The sequence below is a fragment of the Asterias amurensis genome, chromosome 9 (assembly GCF_032118995.1).
Source record: "Asterias amurensis chromosome 9, ASM3211899v1".
Classification (NCBI taxonomy): Eukaryota; Metazoa; Echinodermata; class Asteroidea; order Forcipulatida; family Asteriidae; genus Asterias; species Asterias amurensis.
Genome location: NC_092656.1, coordinates 23,430,413 through 23,445,795, shown reverse-complemented (window position 1 = coordinate 23,445,795; position 15,383 = coordinate 23,430,413). Strand labels below are relative to the sequence as shown.

The 15,383-nt window shown below is 37.8% G+C and overlaps 1 protein-coding gene across 3 annotated transcripts in view; it reads left to right on the top strand.

The window, feature by feature from the left end:
- LOC139942260 (chromodomain-helicase-DNA-binding protein 1-like) overlaps positions 1–15,383 on the top strand; it is a 42,925-nt gene that overhangs the window by 1,179 nt on the left and 26,363 nt on the right. For all 3 annotated transcript variants that reach the window (XM_071939053.1, XM_071939052.1, XM_071939051.1), the window contains exons 4-16: positions 1,813–2,245; positions 4,366–4,446; positions 5,441–5,741; positions 6,199–6,319; positions 7,256–7,386; positions 8,149–8,374; positions 10,184–10,284; positions 10,489–10,679; positions 11,076–11,200; positions 12,365–12,581; positions 13,314–13,406; positions 13,879–14,069; positions 14,636–14,824. In XM_071939053.1, the coding sequence (XP_071795154.1) occupies positions 1,813–2,245; positions 4,366–4,446; positions 5,441–5,741; positions 6,199–6,319; positions 7,256–7,386; positions 8,149–8,374; positions 10,184–10,284; positions 10,489–10,679; positions 11,076–11,200; positions 12,365–12,581; positions 13,314–13,406; positions 13,879–14,069; positions 14,636–14,824 (2,400 nt within the window). The remainder of the gene's footprint in view (positions 1–1,812; positions 2,246–4,365; positions 4,447–5,440; positions 5,742–6,198; positions 6,320–7,255; positions 7,387–8,148; positions 8,375–10,183; positions 10,285–10,488; positions 10,680–11,075; positions 11,201–12,364; positions 12,582–13,313; positions 13,407–13,878; positions 14,070–14,635; positions 14,825–15,383) is intronic.

Here is a 15,383-nt window from a genome sequence, read left to right as displayed (position 1 = left end):
TCCATAGGTTTTACACTGTTCAACCTGGTTAAATGTGCAATTGCACTAAATGACTAAATGCAACATCAATTCATGTCTTCCTAATGCCAAATTGAAAAGATCCAGACCATTTTTAAAACATACATCTTGTAATTAATTTCATACAACACAATTTTATTTCTTTATTTTTCCCCCCCAGGTGCTTAATATTTTGGGTTATTGGGGCTTTGCACTCCCATAGAACTAAATACAAGTGTATTTAGAATGAACACAAGTGTATTTAAAATGCATCAAGCAATATGATTTCATGGGAAAGTTTAGCAAGTTTGCTTAGAAAAGTCTTCAATGCTAGTTGAAGTTATCTTGGTTTTGTTTTGAAGTTTCGTTTTGGAAATCCATTTTAAAAATTTGTATTCATTTTAACTTTTTTGTAAAGGGGGTTTCATCTGCTTTGTGCATTCAGATACATAGCTATACTCAAGGGGTCTCAAGTAGGTCTGTGGATATTCATTGCCTATGAAGATTGTGAGCAGCGAATGGTTTCAAACTGTCTCAACCTGCTACAGTGCTTGTCATTTTATTTCAATTTGGCCTTTGCTTTCCCCCTTAAAGATCAGACCCATAAATTACAGCCAGGGTGTAGTACCATAACACTTATGGTCTCCTACCCTCTACTATTGTGGATGTCTGCTTGCTACTGATGACTGATGTCTGATGTCTGATGTTTCTGTTTACTTCGAATGCTGTCTCTTAGTCGGTTCCCTGTGAACAACTTTACTTATTTACCTCAAGGAAATTAAAACATGGTTGGTTCTTGATGCTCAAATGCTTTGCTTTTTGACTTAGACAATTTTTATTTTTTAAATATTTTTTTTTATCATAACTGAGTGCAACCTTGAAATACTGGAGCCAAGCACTACAATTTGCTGGCATTTCTCTTTGGTCTTATTGGATGAGACACCAAGATGTGGATTGAACTGTAGTGTTTCCTTTAGCTGAGAGAATTTTCTCAGCTTTGATCAATCCATGGCATGTTGTGTTTATGAAATGTTGTGGGTCTGGTTTTTCTTCCTAATCATCAGGGATGATAATTGTTTATTTGGTGGAACTGGATTAGCTAACATCACTTGAACACGTCAATGTCACTTGAAGGAAGTTGAAGTCACCTTTTGGGGGATGTTTCCCTCTACATGTAGCTCTACCTTTACTTGTACCTGTTGTTGAACCTGTTGTTGTTTTTTATTTTTTTGTGGCAATCAGTGAAAAAGGACACTTGAACTTGTTATCGTGTCCAGTCCACTCACGCTAGATGTTGTGTTTCAGCCAGAAATAACGCAGTCTTTGGCACTTTATTTATGATGTTATAGCATGGAGTAGTACAGCCAAATTGGATTCTAAAATAGTACTGATTTTCTGAATGCCTCAACTTTGAATTTCTTGGCCACTTTTGTCTTAGTTTCTTACCCAATTATATCCAATAATAGTTCAAATGCAACAACGTATTATCAACATTGTTGTAGATTAATGTATTCTTTATCTTGATGTCAAGAGGGATACATCCCTCTTTTTCCGAGGTCCCTGGTTTCGTTTTCACAGAGCACTTAATTTTATCTCAAGATGAATTCTTATTATTTTGATATGCATTGTTCCAGCATACTTTGCTTAGCATGACTTCATCATAGTTTTTTAATAAGGCCAGTGTTGTCGACCAATCAACCTAAAGCCCCAAAACAGTGCTGTACACAACTCTCTTTTCACAGTGCTTTCAGTGCTTAAATTTGTTAAAGGGAATTAATCTTCATTATGCTAAATTATACTTTAATTATCTTGAAGCTCCAGCAACAGCTCTGCAGAGGAGCATGATTCAAATAATGAGAGCCACTCGGAAGCAGAAGCTGCTTCGGGGTCAGCCTCCAACTCCAATAAACAATCGGCTAGTGATTCGGACTCTAGCAGCCAATCCGAGAATGCCAGCTCAGACTCTGATGAAAAGTCAGAAGAAAACTCAGATGTTGACGTCGATGTTGATGATGATGAAGATAAGAACGATAATGATGATGACGACGACGATGACGATGAGGATAAAGACGAAGAAGAAGAAAGTGAAAATGAACTTGAAGATGAAGACGATCAATCAGATGATGATGAAGATGACGATAGTGACTCAAAGAAACGGAAGTCAAGGGCTTCTAAGAGAGCTAAGCTTAGCCCATCCAAAAGAAGAGACAGCGTGAAAGATCTCAAAGAGGCGAAAGATGATAGACAGGTGAGAAATTCTTTGTTTGATACTTTAGATATAAGTTTACTTTGTTTGTAACTGATAAGACTACAATAGTGTTCTAGTAACTGAGTATAAAGTAAAGTCTGTCCTGAGCCAATATGGCTCATCAGGCAGGTGTTTTCCTTGGGATTAAACGACTGAGAATGTTTCTATTCCCCTGGACAGGATGGGGGGCCATCGCATTCAGCTCTTGCCGATACTCGTTTGTACTCCTGTGCGGAGAGAAGCAATTATGATAAAGTGCCTTGCTCAAGGACACACGTGTCATGACTGACAATGCCAGGATTCAAACCCATGTTCTATAAATTACAGAACTTGAGTCGACTGCAGGCCTGTATGCTTCCTTTTTGAAAGGGCAAGGGCACCAAGGGTATTTTCTCCTTGGTGAAGGGCACCCTGTGAGGAAATTGTAAGTTTCTCTCAGAGCATTTCAAGGGCACCAAGGCATTGACCAGGGGCATGCCGTGAAGTATCAGGCCTGCACTGTCGTAGGCTGCTCGGCCACAACCCTCAATTCTAGTAACTGAATCTACTGTTTATGTGAGCCACATTTGTGATGGTCCCTTGTAGGACACTGTTATTGTTACAGTATATCTTACATAGCAACAAGATGAACCATAATTTGATAGTGGCCGAATCCCTTTTTGCCACCAGCGGAGTGTTGAGCCCTCTAGCAATGCACTGAGTAATGCTCAAGGCTGAGACTACAATGGGCATGCCAGTTAATATCATCATTTGTGTTTACTTTTAGCTGACAAAACCTGGTTAACCAGTTATGCGTACACATTAAAGGCAGTGAACACTATTGATAATTGTCAATGACCAGTCTTCTCACTTGGTGTATCTCAACATATGCATAAAATAACAAACCTGTGAAAATTTCAGCTCAATTGGTCATCGAAGTTGCGAGACAATAATGAAAGAAAAACACCCTTGCTATACGAAGTTGTGTGCTTTCTAATGCTTGATTTCGAGACCTCAAGTTCTAAATCTTAGGTCTCGAAATCAAATTCGTGGAAAATTACTTCTTTCTTGAAAACTACGTTACTTCAGAGGGAGCCGTCTCTCACAATGTTTTATACCATCAACCTCTCCCCCCAAAAAACTTGTTACCAAGTAAGGTTTTATGCTAAAAATTATTTTGAATAATTACCAATAGTGTCCACTGCCTTTAACTTGTAGCTGGCAGAGTTTGGTATGCCAGTTGCTACAAAAACTTGGTGACTGGTAGAATTTGGTGTGCAAGTTACTATGAATTGTATATGCTTTAAGCTTGCAAAATCTGGCATAATGGTTATGACAAGTTAACATAGCTGGTAGGGTTTTGGTTGCAGAAACTGGCTTGCCAGTTGTTACAAACCCCTGCATGTAGCTGGCAGGGTCTGGCACTAAAGTGGTTATTTGTGTTAACAGAACTTGACACTTGGTCCAGCAGTGGTTTTGTTTCAACAGTGATCACAGTTGGTGTCTACTACCTTAGACTGACATTAAAGGGTTTTGATACCTTTTATAGATCAACTTTTCGGGCATGACATGAATCCCTACTCCCTGTGTATGAAGATGTAAATTGAATGTAACATAATTTACCTGCAAAAAAATAGTTCATGGTCTAAATTCGACCCATAGCAGAGTCTTTCTACCTGTAGAAGTTTCAGCTTCAGTTTTTGAGAAGAAAAGAATGTGAAAATTTTAGAGCAATGTTTTCTGAAGAGTTTTTGTACGCTTTAATACGTTGTACATGCTAAATCATTTTTTACTCCTGAGACAAACAAATATTTTTGTGATACGGTTTAACTCATTTCCCAAAAAACTGCAGCACCTCAACAAGTAATATTTTAAGGGAAGCTTTCTACCATCAATACTTTAAACCGTGTAAGTTTAATGTAATTCTGTGGGCATTGTGTCGTACAAGAAGTACCTGAACCCTTTAAAACAGTACAGCTGTTATATCAACAAATAATCCGCTCAGAAATTATCAGCAGTTATAGTATCTGCTTAAATGCAAAAATTTTAATTCAGGCAAATTTAAGTTGCAGGTGTGAATATATTGTGTACACCTTGTGTTTTGTGATGTTTCAATATTCTTCTCATTTTGCCCCCTGAAGTTCTGGGAAGAAGATCCTGAAATGTATGGAGTCAGAAGATCTGGAAGGTCACGTAAAGAAGTGGATCGATTTCAAGTCACTGTAAGTCCTATTATACTCTGCATCTAGTAAAAACAAACAGCCCCTGAACGTGTCTGAGTGTGACTCCCAGATAACACAACTGACCAGATATATCACATTTAAGCAGATATCACAGTTGAGTAATTAGCTCGGCTTTTATACTAACTACACATGAAATAGTGTGAGCTTGTGAACTTTTTTCATCAGTAATGTCAGTAGGCCTACTGCATTTCCTGCTCTCATTATGTCGCACCTACAAACATAGTAGGAATGAGACAAATTTGAAGTTATCACCGCTTTACTTTCTCATGATTAAATTTGCTTCTCTGTTTAAAATAGCACCATTGTTATTGTTGTTATTAGTACGATAGAATTATGAGTGCAGTTGTGTTTGCCCTCCCAGTGCCATGTAAACTGAAAATCCCAGAGACCTGGGCCCAATTTCAGAGAGCTGATAAAGCAGCAAATATTGCCTCCCAATTTTCTGCTTGGAATGAGCAGAATACCAGTCACAAATGGTAGGGTTGGATGGTGGAATGTGCTGGTTTCCTTATTCTGGTAGCAAACTGTTGTGCTCAGCTACTCAGTGTGCCTAAGCGACTCCTCGAAGTTGGACCTTGCTCTAGTTCCCTTACATTGTTGATAACCATCACGGCCTGATTATATTGTTCTGTTTACTTCTGAGTTCTGCACTTTTTATAAACATTCTCTACTTTACTATGCAAGCGCCAAATTTGTGCCCTAGCTATGTAAGCGTAGAATGTCTAGTTACGTGGAGAACGCATGACCAAAGCAAAAATTCCCTGCTAACCTTTGAGGTACACTTGACAGGGAAGCACGGAATTCCCCCCTAACGTAAGTTCCGATTCTTTTGGTGACGGTAAACAGAGCAATGAAATTGGGCGCTGTAATCCTGTGTGGAGGAAAGCAGTTATGGTGCATAACATTATGATACAATGGAGCATTCATGGAATCGTACACATTGTATTTGTTTTCTTAACCTTTGATGATGCAGAAAGTTGAGGAAGAGGATGAGGACAGACCGCCAAGACGAAGAAGAACAAGCAGTTCAGGAGGAGGAGGCGGACCAACAGGAGCATCGGGAGGAGGCAAGTCAAAGAGGAAAGGCTCAGTCTTTTCATTGATGAGCAGAAAGAAGGCGTGGTCTAGCAGTAAGTTGAGCGACTCATCGGATGAGGAGAGCAGTGAGTCTGACTTTGAGCCGTCAGCTAGGCGTAGGGGACAGAGAACCAAGGCTAAGCCAAAGCCAAGGGCTTGCACTAGGCCACAAGCAAGAATCAAAGGAACACCAAAACGTAAGTAGTTTAATCAAACTAGTCTTAAGAAATTGCCTGAAACTTGAATCTAGAAAGGATTGTCAATAAGTCATTTTATTTTGCATAAAAAACGTGTACTCACAACAAAAATAAACCCTTGGCAGAAATGATCCATCCAACTATACCAAAGTCAGGTAAATTATTTAACACTGTATCTTGATTTTGTAATAATGTTGTATCTAGCACCAAAGAAAGGTTCTTTACAAAAGTGTTGCATCTTGGTGTCTACTCATCTTGTGTAATCATACTGGATGTTTTATACAAGATACAATTTCTACACTATGCTTCTGATTAAACACTGAGAATGTGGCCATGCACCATGGTCTTTTTAACAATTTAAGAGTCGGGCCAGGTACTTGTATTGTGTTCTGGTTAAACACTGTGAGAGTCTGGCCCTATTTACTTATATTCCACTGTGGTTTTTGTTTGTATATAGGAAAACCATTGGTTGCGAGCAGAAGGCGGAAACGGAAAGGTTCATCAAGCTATGATGATACAGATAGCGATGGAAAGTCCAAGAGACAAAGCAGCCAAAGAACAGCCAAATCAAACATCAGGTAGCCCTCTTTATGAACAGTTTCCAAGACTTTATATATTATGTTTATTGGTTTATTGGTTTATTTCATTAAAGGGAAGGTACACGTTTGGTAATTACTCAAAACAAATATTAACTTAAAAACTGATTTGGTAACGAGCATTGAAGAGCTGTTGATAGTATAAAACATTGTGAGAAACGGCTCACTCTGAAGTAGCATAGATTTTGAGAAAGAGGTAATTACACTAAAATAATAAAAGACTTCTAGCCAGAAGTCTTTTATTCCTATCTGAGGTACACAAATTCTTTGATCCCTGCAGTAACCTGTAAAATGATATTGCGCTGGATGGTCACTATGCCTGAGTAAAAGTCTCTGAATCACTTATAAGATTTTACTTTGAGGCTTTTTTGATGATTACACAAAATCCGCACTTACTTTATCAAGTGGGAGATGAAAATTTGCACCGCTTTTTAGAGAGCAAAATTTATCATCTTGCTTTCACAGAGACATTCAGTGCTTATGATTGTGGCCTTAAACCTGTCATGATTCAAATTACAGAAGCTAAAGATTGCTTAGAGCATAGCACTTAGTCAATAGACCCCTTGCATATACATATACAGTACATAAGTTTATTTTGATCGTCTTGAAAGAAAATTGAAAGATAATTATCATATTCACATTCAACTTTTTTTCACAAAGATATTACACAAGAAGTTTATTTAGATTTCGCCAGCAAACTCACAAGGGGACAAGCCCGGTGGTGTTGTGTTTTTCAATTGAATTTAATAAGTAGGAAATTAATTCAATTGACAAACAAGACCACCTGGCTTGTCCCCTTGTGAGTTTGTTGGCCCCACAGTCCTCTAGCCTGTGGGTCCAGGGTTAATTTTGAGTATTCAAATCTGCTGAATCAATTAGTATTCATTACTTTTTTTATTTTATTTTTATTTTTGTTAGCTACAAGGAAGATGATAGTAATGCAGAAACGGATTCTGATGAGATCATTGAAGCAACTGCTGGCGTAGATGAGAACGACAATAGTGAGATCATCGAGAGAGTCTTGAAACATCACATCGGAAGAAAAGGAAGTAAGTTCCAAAAATGTACTCATCAAACAATTCAAACAAATTAAATTCCTTTCTCTGTGTACAGACAAAAGTGATACAGTTCATCATGTGTGTTTTGTCATGTTTGTGGTCATCATTAGCCTTCACAGTCTGTTAGGATGTAGGCATGGGTATCATCCACTAGGAGCCTGGCTGGTAGAGCAGAATGCACTACCTTCCCAACTTGTTACGAAGCAATTATGGTTGAGTGCCTTGCTCAAAGGCGCAAGTGTCATGACAGTGTATCGAACCCACACTCAGCTGCTGACAACACCAGAGCTTAGATCCATTGAAATAGACCGCAAACACTCTGTAAATTTAGCATACGGATAATATCCCTAATGTTAGAAAAGTATGGCTTTACAAAAAGTCACATCCCAACAAAAAGTGTATCCCGCTAATATGCATAAACAACAAATCTGTGAATATTTTGGCTAAATTTGTCATCAAATTTAGAAGAGAATAATGAAAGAAAAAAAAACAAGCTTATTGCACAAATTTGTGTGCTTTCATATGCCTAAAAAAGGCTTCTGGCCCTAGGTCTTTTAATATTTGAGTGAGAAACTACCTCTTTCTTAAAAGCTACGTTACTTCAGAGGGAGCCTTTTCTCACACTGTTTTTATACTATCAACAGCTCTCCATTGCTCGTCGCCAAGTAAATGTTGACAATGCTAACAACTATTTTGAGTCATTACCAATAGTGCCCAGTGTCTTTAAATACAGTAACTGCTATTATTTGTCAGAAACTGGAGGTATGACAACAACCTACGCAGTGGAAGCAGACGGGGATCCCAATGAGGACGTTGAACCCGGTGAGGAGGATGCAGAGACACACTACCTGATTAAGTGGAAGAACTGGGCTCATATCCATAACACATGGGAGTCTGAAGGTAGTCTGAAGGAGCAGAAAGTCAGAGGGATGAAGAAACTGGAGAACTACATCCAGCGAGAGACGGAGATACAAGAATGGTACGTATAAAAAAAGCTCCCATCCCCCACTTATTTTCCATAATAATAATAGGCAATCTCATCAGTGTAGAGGAAGATGTTCTCCACAGGAAGTCAAAGTTATTAGGGTTGAGGTAGTTGGTGCCTAAGGTTACCCCAACGATGACCCAAAAGTCTGATCCGTGAGCCACAAACTCTCAAGCCACATATTCTCAAGCAGATGTAATAATACTCATTATATAAACTCATTATACTCAGTCAGTGAAGTTAATAATGAAAAGTCCCCTCGATCCACGAAGCAAAAGTAGTAGTCCTGGTCGATTTTCTAGGTTTCTTCAGGTATAAGGAGGACAGAAGTCTCTTTATACAGAAGCCTCCCGAAATAAATAAAAATCTGCTTAGCTGTGGTAGAATAAATAGCAAGACAAGTTCTTCAAAGGAACTTAATCCACCAAGCGAGAGTAGATATACACACATGGTGTTACCGCAAACCAAGTATATAAGAATACTTAGTCAGTTTCACATAGAAATTTGTGAATACTTTTAGAATTATCAGGTTATAAACCACAAGGGAAACTGATTGAGTTAAGATGCATCATCCTCTTAAGGAGATCCCTGTACTGCTGCTTCCCAGATTGTTACGGGTTGTACGGGTTGTATGACTTGGGACTGGCACCCCCCAAACTAAGTTACTGTCAAAAAAGTTAGGTCACAGGTTCAGGTTACCACTCTTGTTAATGTTTTCTCAAACTTAAATTACTCTTAGATAGTATTTTATAGTATTTGTTTAGCGCAGTCTAGCGTGGCATAAACGCCGGCATGCACACTACAACTTACAAGTTTAGCCAAATGCTAGGCCAATTGCTAAGGGGTGGGGGGTTCGTTTTTAATTTTCATAATCATTTTTTTTTTTTTTTTTTCAAAATCATTGGATTTAGCTGAGCCTCCGGGTTGTTGGTGGGTTGTTGGCGTGGGGTGGGTGGGGCTCGTTTGTCTCACAGACGGGGTAGTGGTGAGCCAGAGACTAATTGATTTTTTTTCTTCAGATTAGCACGCAGGTAATTAATTTTCTTAATATTTGTTTCTGTATTATTTTTTTAAAACAATTCTTTGTTCTGGAGCAATTATTTGTTTTCAGATGAGGAGAAGGGAGTTTAATTAAGGCGATGAATAAGGGGAGGGGGTAACATGGGGTAAGTTAATTACTGGGGTAATAGTTTGCAATTCGAGTGCTGCAAAAAACTGTAAATAATTCAGAAACAAATATTTTAAAACTTTTATTCAATTTCAGTGGCATAGCATTGTAAACAGCGACAATGAAATAAATATGGGTTGGAAAGTTGACCACCATCTTGAAATCAGTGGAAAGTATATTAACATAATCATCAACAAATAAAGGTTTGAAAATGGCCTTGGTGCCCTTTCAGTTGGCCTTGTTGCCCCTTTCTTTTTTAGAGCTTTTGAGGCCAAGTGGCCTTGCCCCTCTGAAGCTAAAGTTTGAGGCCTGATTTTTACCCTGATCACTGGGCCATTTCATTCCCTAAACCGTCTCTGCTCCTCGGAAGTATCTGTAGCATCCAAACTAGGGGGACGGATATTGGAGGGTTTTTGTAGTTAATGAAGAAAAATAAATCTAAATTTTACGGGTGGGTGAGCTATGAAAAAATGAAGAGAATGGGAGTGGAATCTGCGTAGGGTCCCGCCGGGAGGAAACGAGCAAGAAATTTGAGCAAGAAATTTGCTTCTTTAAGGAACATTGGGGTTGGAAGGAACATTGATGAAGAATGATTTTGTTTCTGATTTTGTTTATGATTTTGTTTATGATTACAGGAAGAAAGTTGTATCACCTGAAGATATAGAGTACTTTGAATGTCAATATGAGATGACCATGCAGCTGTTTGAACAATGCCAACGGGTGGAAAGAGTCATAGGTGAGTAAACAATGCATATTATAGATTGTAAGTGTTTTACCATGATTCAACAAATATGTTAGTTCATCCACAAAGAAAAGCTTATAAAAGCATTTATCACATGTAGATCGCTCCTTTGGCTCCATACAATTTCTCTTGCTCTTTACACAAGGTTCAAACATAATGTCTGTTTAATCGTACAACGCTTCCTATTGATCTATACAGCTCAGGGATCTGGCAACCAGTCTACTGAGCATCACTCTAGCCAGCCAGACTACCTTTGTAAGTGGCACGGCCTCCCTTACTCTGATTGTACGTGGGAAGATGGCGACCTGATCTCCAGAAACTTCCAAGTCTGCATCGATGAGTTCCTGAGACGAAACAAATCCCAGAGAATCCCCTCTAGGAGTGCTAAGGTAAGGGGTCTTTGAAAGAAGAAACATGAATACAAATATTAATAATAATAATTGAAGTCTTAAATAGCGCCGGTATCCCTGTTTTCTTTTCTAGGATTTGACTTATAAGTTGTTGACTGGCAACATTTGTTTAAAAGGTTGTAACAGTTAAAAAACTAGCTTGGGAGATGGCCTTCGATCCAAATGAGACCTTCGTCGAGGCATAAACATGTACAAGCATAAACATGTGTATTAGTTCAGTTGGTAGAGCCCTAGCACGTTAAACTGGAGGTCATTGGTTCAAATCCCGCTTTAGTAATTTTTTCTTTGTTCAACCCCAAATAATTTAAATATTTACCCTGTCAGTTTCCCATGTGGTTTAAACTTGATATTAGAAATGTGTATGTTAACTTTCAGGTTTTGAGACAGCGGCCAAGATTTGTAGCTTTGAAGAAACAACCATCTTATGTTGGATCTGATGAGTTAGAGTTAAGAGATTACCAACTGGATGGTTTGAACTGGCTCGCTCACTCCTGGTGCAAGTAAGTTTGGAAGCCAAGACACTAGGCAAATGTGACAAACAATTTATAACTAAAGCCTTTCTGTTACAGCCCCATAGACTTTTTGAAATATTTTTAATATGATTTTTTTTTAGAGTGATTGCTTGTATCCTTTAAAAGGAAGACGTTGCCTTGGATCGGTCGAGCTGGTCTTTGAAAAGGGTTTGAAGCTGTTTGTTATAAAATGCATTATGGTTAGGTAGATAATTTAAAAGTAGAATATAATGATCCACACAAACATGGCTTGAAATTGCACAGTTTTCCTTATACATCGGGAAGAAACATGGTCGACCATTTTGTGGAGTATGAAATGACCGACCGTGTTAGTTCATGATTTTAAAGGAAAACCGTGCATTTCGAGTGATTCTTGTATGGACCTTTATGTTCTATTTTAAAAATATCTTTCAAACCATATGCATTTCATAAAACAGTTTCAAACGCTTTCAAAGACCAACTTGTCCGATCCAAGGCAACGTGTTCCTTTAATGTGGTAATTGAAAGAGCAAAATCCTACTGTTGACTTGGAAAGCACTTCATGGTCTAGCTCCAGTGTATATTATCAGAGCAAGTTCCATACATAATACCATCCTTGACCCAACCATCCAAAACAAACCACTGTTGAACATTCCTAGATCTCACTCTTCATCAGGTAATAGAAGCTTTGTTACATATGCACCAAAGCTATGGAATGATCTCCCCTATCAACTCTGTACATTTTGTACTCTGCAAATCTGCTTAGATTTGCTATAACTATTCTCCTGAAGAACACCTAGTTACATGGGAGTTTGCACTAGCACAAGCAAACATTTCCTGCTAACTCTGTTAATACGCTTATCTTAAAAGCAAGCACGGAATTCCCTAGTTCTGTAAGTGCCGATTCTTTGGTTACGGTAAGCAGCGCCATGAAAGTGAGTCCTGATATCAACACTAAAGTTGGTGTTCCCTGGCTTCAGCAGTAACATGTTGAATGGCTTCTGACTAGCTAACCCAAACAAAGATATAGCTCAGTTGGTCCACAGGTCGCAGGTTCAAGTCCCGCGCTAGTCATTCTTCTTTGTTCAATCCAAAATTATTTTAAAATATATCGGGTCAGTTTCCCTTGTGGTTTTATTACTTGATAATTTAAAATAAATATTTCTCTCTCAGGAAAAACAGTGTGATCCTTGCCGATGAGATGGGATTGGGTAAAACCATCCAAGTCATTGCGTTCCTCTCGTATCTGTACAACGCTCACCAGCTGTATGGTCCCTTCCTGATCGTTGTTCCACTGTCCACTATGACATCATGGCAGAGAGAGTTTGGGATCTGGGATCCAGACATGAATGTAGTGGTGTACATTGGAGATCTCAATAGTAGAAATATGGTACGCTTAAAGACAAAGTATATCTTTGGTTTTTGGAATCGTTCGATTGTTTTAATACTAGATGTACGCAATAAAAATAACATGTGAAAATATCATTTCAGAAAAAGGTCGCCCTTTTGAGACATGGTCAACAATCTGGATTGGTTATCTCCACACGCAGGAAGACTAATCCCTGATAAGAATACACAATTAGAGAATCATTACATAGTAACGCTCTCTGATAAAATCTTTGGGGCATAAAATTGTTTTAGATAACGTCATTACTCAGAACTGAAATGCTTTTTGAATTGCTATTGACTATCGAAAGCTGCTATAAGCTTCTAACCAAAAGTTTAGATTACCAAAAATATCCCCTTCCCTTTATTGATTTGTTGCTTTCTACCATATGGTGCTGTGCACAATAGTATTCTTTTAAACGGAAACATTTTATAATTCGTGTACTCTGTTTGTGGTAGGTTTTCCACTAGTTTCCACTAGTTACAAGCCTTATTGACTAATTAAACACTTGTATTTAGTCCCCATTTTCAAACTTCAGATCCAACTTCAGTTTGTTTTTGTAATTCATGAACTTTTGATTGCTTCAAAGTTAAAGGCCATCAAAATTGTATTCCTTACAAAAAGGAAGACAATGCCTCGTTTATTAGTTCTATGACTATCACATTGTGACCATTGCCTGCTGGGGATATTGTAATACTTTGTAACATTTGTTTAAATTCTTGGTTGATTATCTAGATTCGTGAGAATGAATGGTGTCATAATGGTAACAGAAACAGGTTAAAGTTCAACACTATTCTGACGACATATGAGATTCTTCTCAAAGACAAGGTGAGATCAATTCAAATTCAATTTAAATCAACATTTATTTCCATTTTAGTGGGTCAATAATTTAAGTTAAAGACAATCAAGAACTGGTTGAGCAAAATAAGTTATGAAAACAAAAATAAATAATGAAATGAAAATTAATAATGTAAAAGATATGGGGGCATTTACACTATACAGAAACCAAAAAGCGTTGTTTTGAAATGCCCACCGACAAATACAAAATGAAAGAAATAAAAGCAAAAACAAAGACAAAAAAAACCCAAATTTACAATTGAACTCATTGAATAAAAATAATAATATTAACAAAATTAACAGGGCCGAGCGGTAGTAGAATTAAAATAAGATCTAGTTCCCAAAGAACAAAAAATTTACACAGCAAAGTAGATATACACATGGTGTTACCACAAATCTAATATTCAGGACTACAATAGTAAATGGAAGTTAGTTCAAAATGCTCTCTTTGTTCTTGTTGCAGTCTTTCCTTGGCAGTGTGCCGTGGGCGGTTTTGGTCGTTGATGAAGCCCACCGACTTAAAAATGACGACTCCCTCCTTTATAAAACACTCAAGAACTTTGACACCAACCACCGATTACTCATCACTGGAACACCCCTGCAGAACTCCCTCAAAGAGCTTTGGTCCCTCCTTCATTTCATCATGCCTGACACGTAAGTAGGCCTGTCATTTTGTTGATGTTTATTTAGATGATCTTCCCATCAAGGGAACTCTGCAAAATCCCACAAAGGATTATGAACGCCAAGCTTGTAACAGCCAATTTTTCTCAAACAAACATTGGTTTAATGATTATGAATTGCACAAATGAAGAAATTGTGATTCAGTAACTAGATGACAGTATATATATACTGTCATCTAGTTACTGAATCACAATTTCTTCATTTAACAATTTCTTCATTTAACAATGACTAGAATATTCTAGTCATTGTTAAATAAGCGGTTAGCTTGGTAGGATTCGAGCCCGCAACCTTGTGATTGCAAGTTATGCAGTCTAATATCTGGACCATGTTTGATGTTTCAAGATCAGAGTAAAGGAATAGGATATTTCCAAGACTGGTAAAACATCTTGTATTGCTGATGATTTATTTCCCTTTAAATCGATTCAAATCAATTCAAATAAAAATGCATATATTAGTTTACTTCTCAGATTGGTAACAAATTTGTTAGTTAACATCTTGAATTTCCAGATTGGTAACAAAGTTGTTTGTTTACATCTCAGATTTCCAGATTGGGAGACGTTTGAGGCAGAGTTCTCCTGCGCAGACAAGAACGGCTACGCCAATCTTCATCAAGAACTGGAGCCATTCCTGCTGCGGAGGGTCAAGAAAGACGTGGAGAAATCACTTCCAGCTAAGGTCGAACAGATACTGAGAGTGGAAATGAGCTCCACACAGAAACAGTACTACAAGTGAGTAATCTGTCTCCTTTCATTGTCAGGGATGCGATTTCTCCGTTTTTTTTTTGTAAAAACATGAAAATAAAACCATATAGAACGCCCCAGGTTGAAGAGTAAGGCTATGTAAACAGGCTTTGCGCTCGCCAGCTATCACGCTTTGCACTCACAGTTCAGGCTTTTTTTCAACAGCCTTTTACATCCCTGATTGTTCTTTTTTCATCAATGATGAATATTTATGAGACAATTCATTTCATTTTATTATGTTATATATTTTACATGATTTATTTATTCTTCATTTTCTATTGTATAATGATTTCATTTTGTGTAGGCTCCTTGATTGGTTTTCTGGAAAGGTGCGCATTATAAATCCATATTATTATTATTAGTTGTATCACATTTCATGACGCACAGGCCAAATTGGACGTGATTTACAATAATTAAATAGCCATAAATTTTATATGGACTTTATACATATTCATACATTTGTCAGGAGAGAGAACAATTTTAACCAAGTTCTCGTGCAGAATCTAAGCTGGTGTTCTCCCAAATCAATCAATCAATCAATCAATCA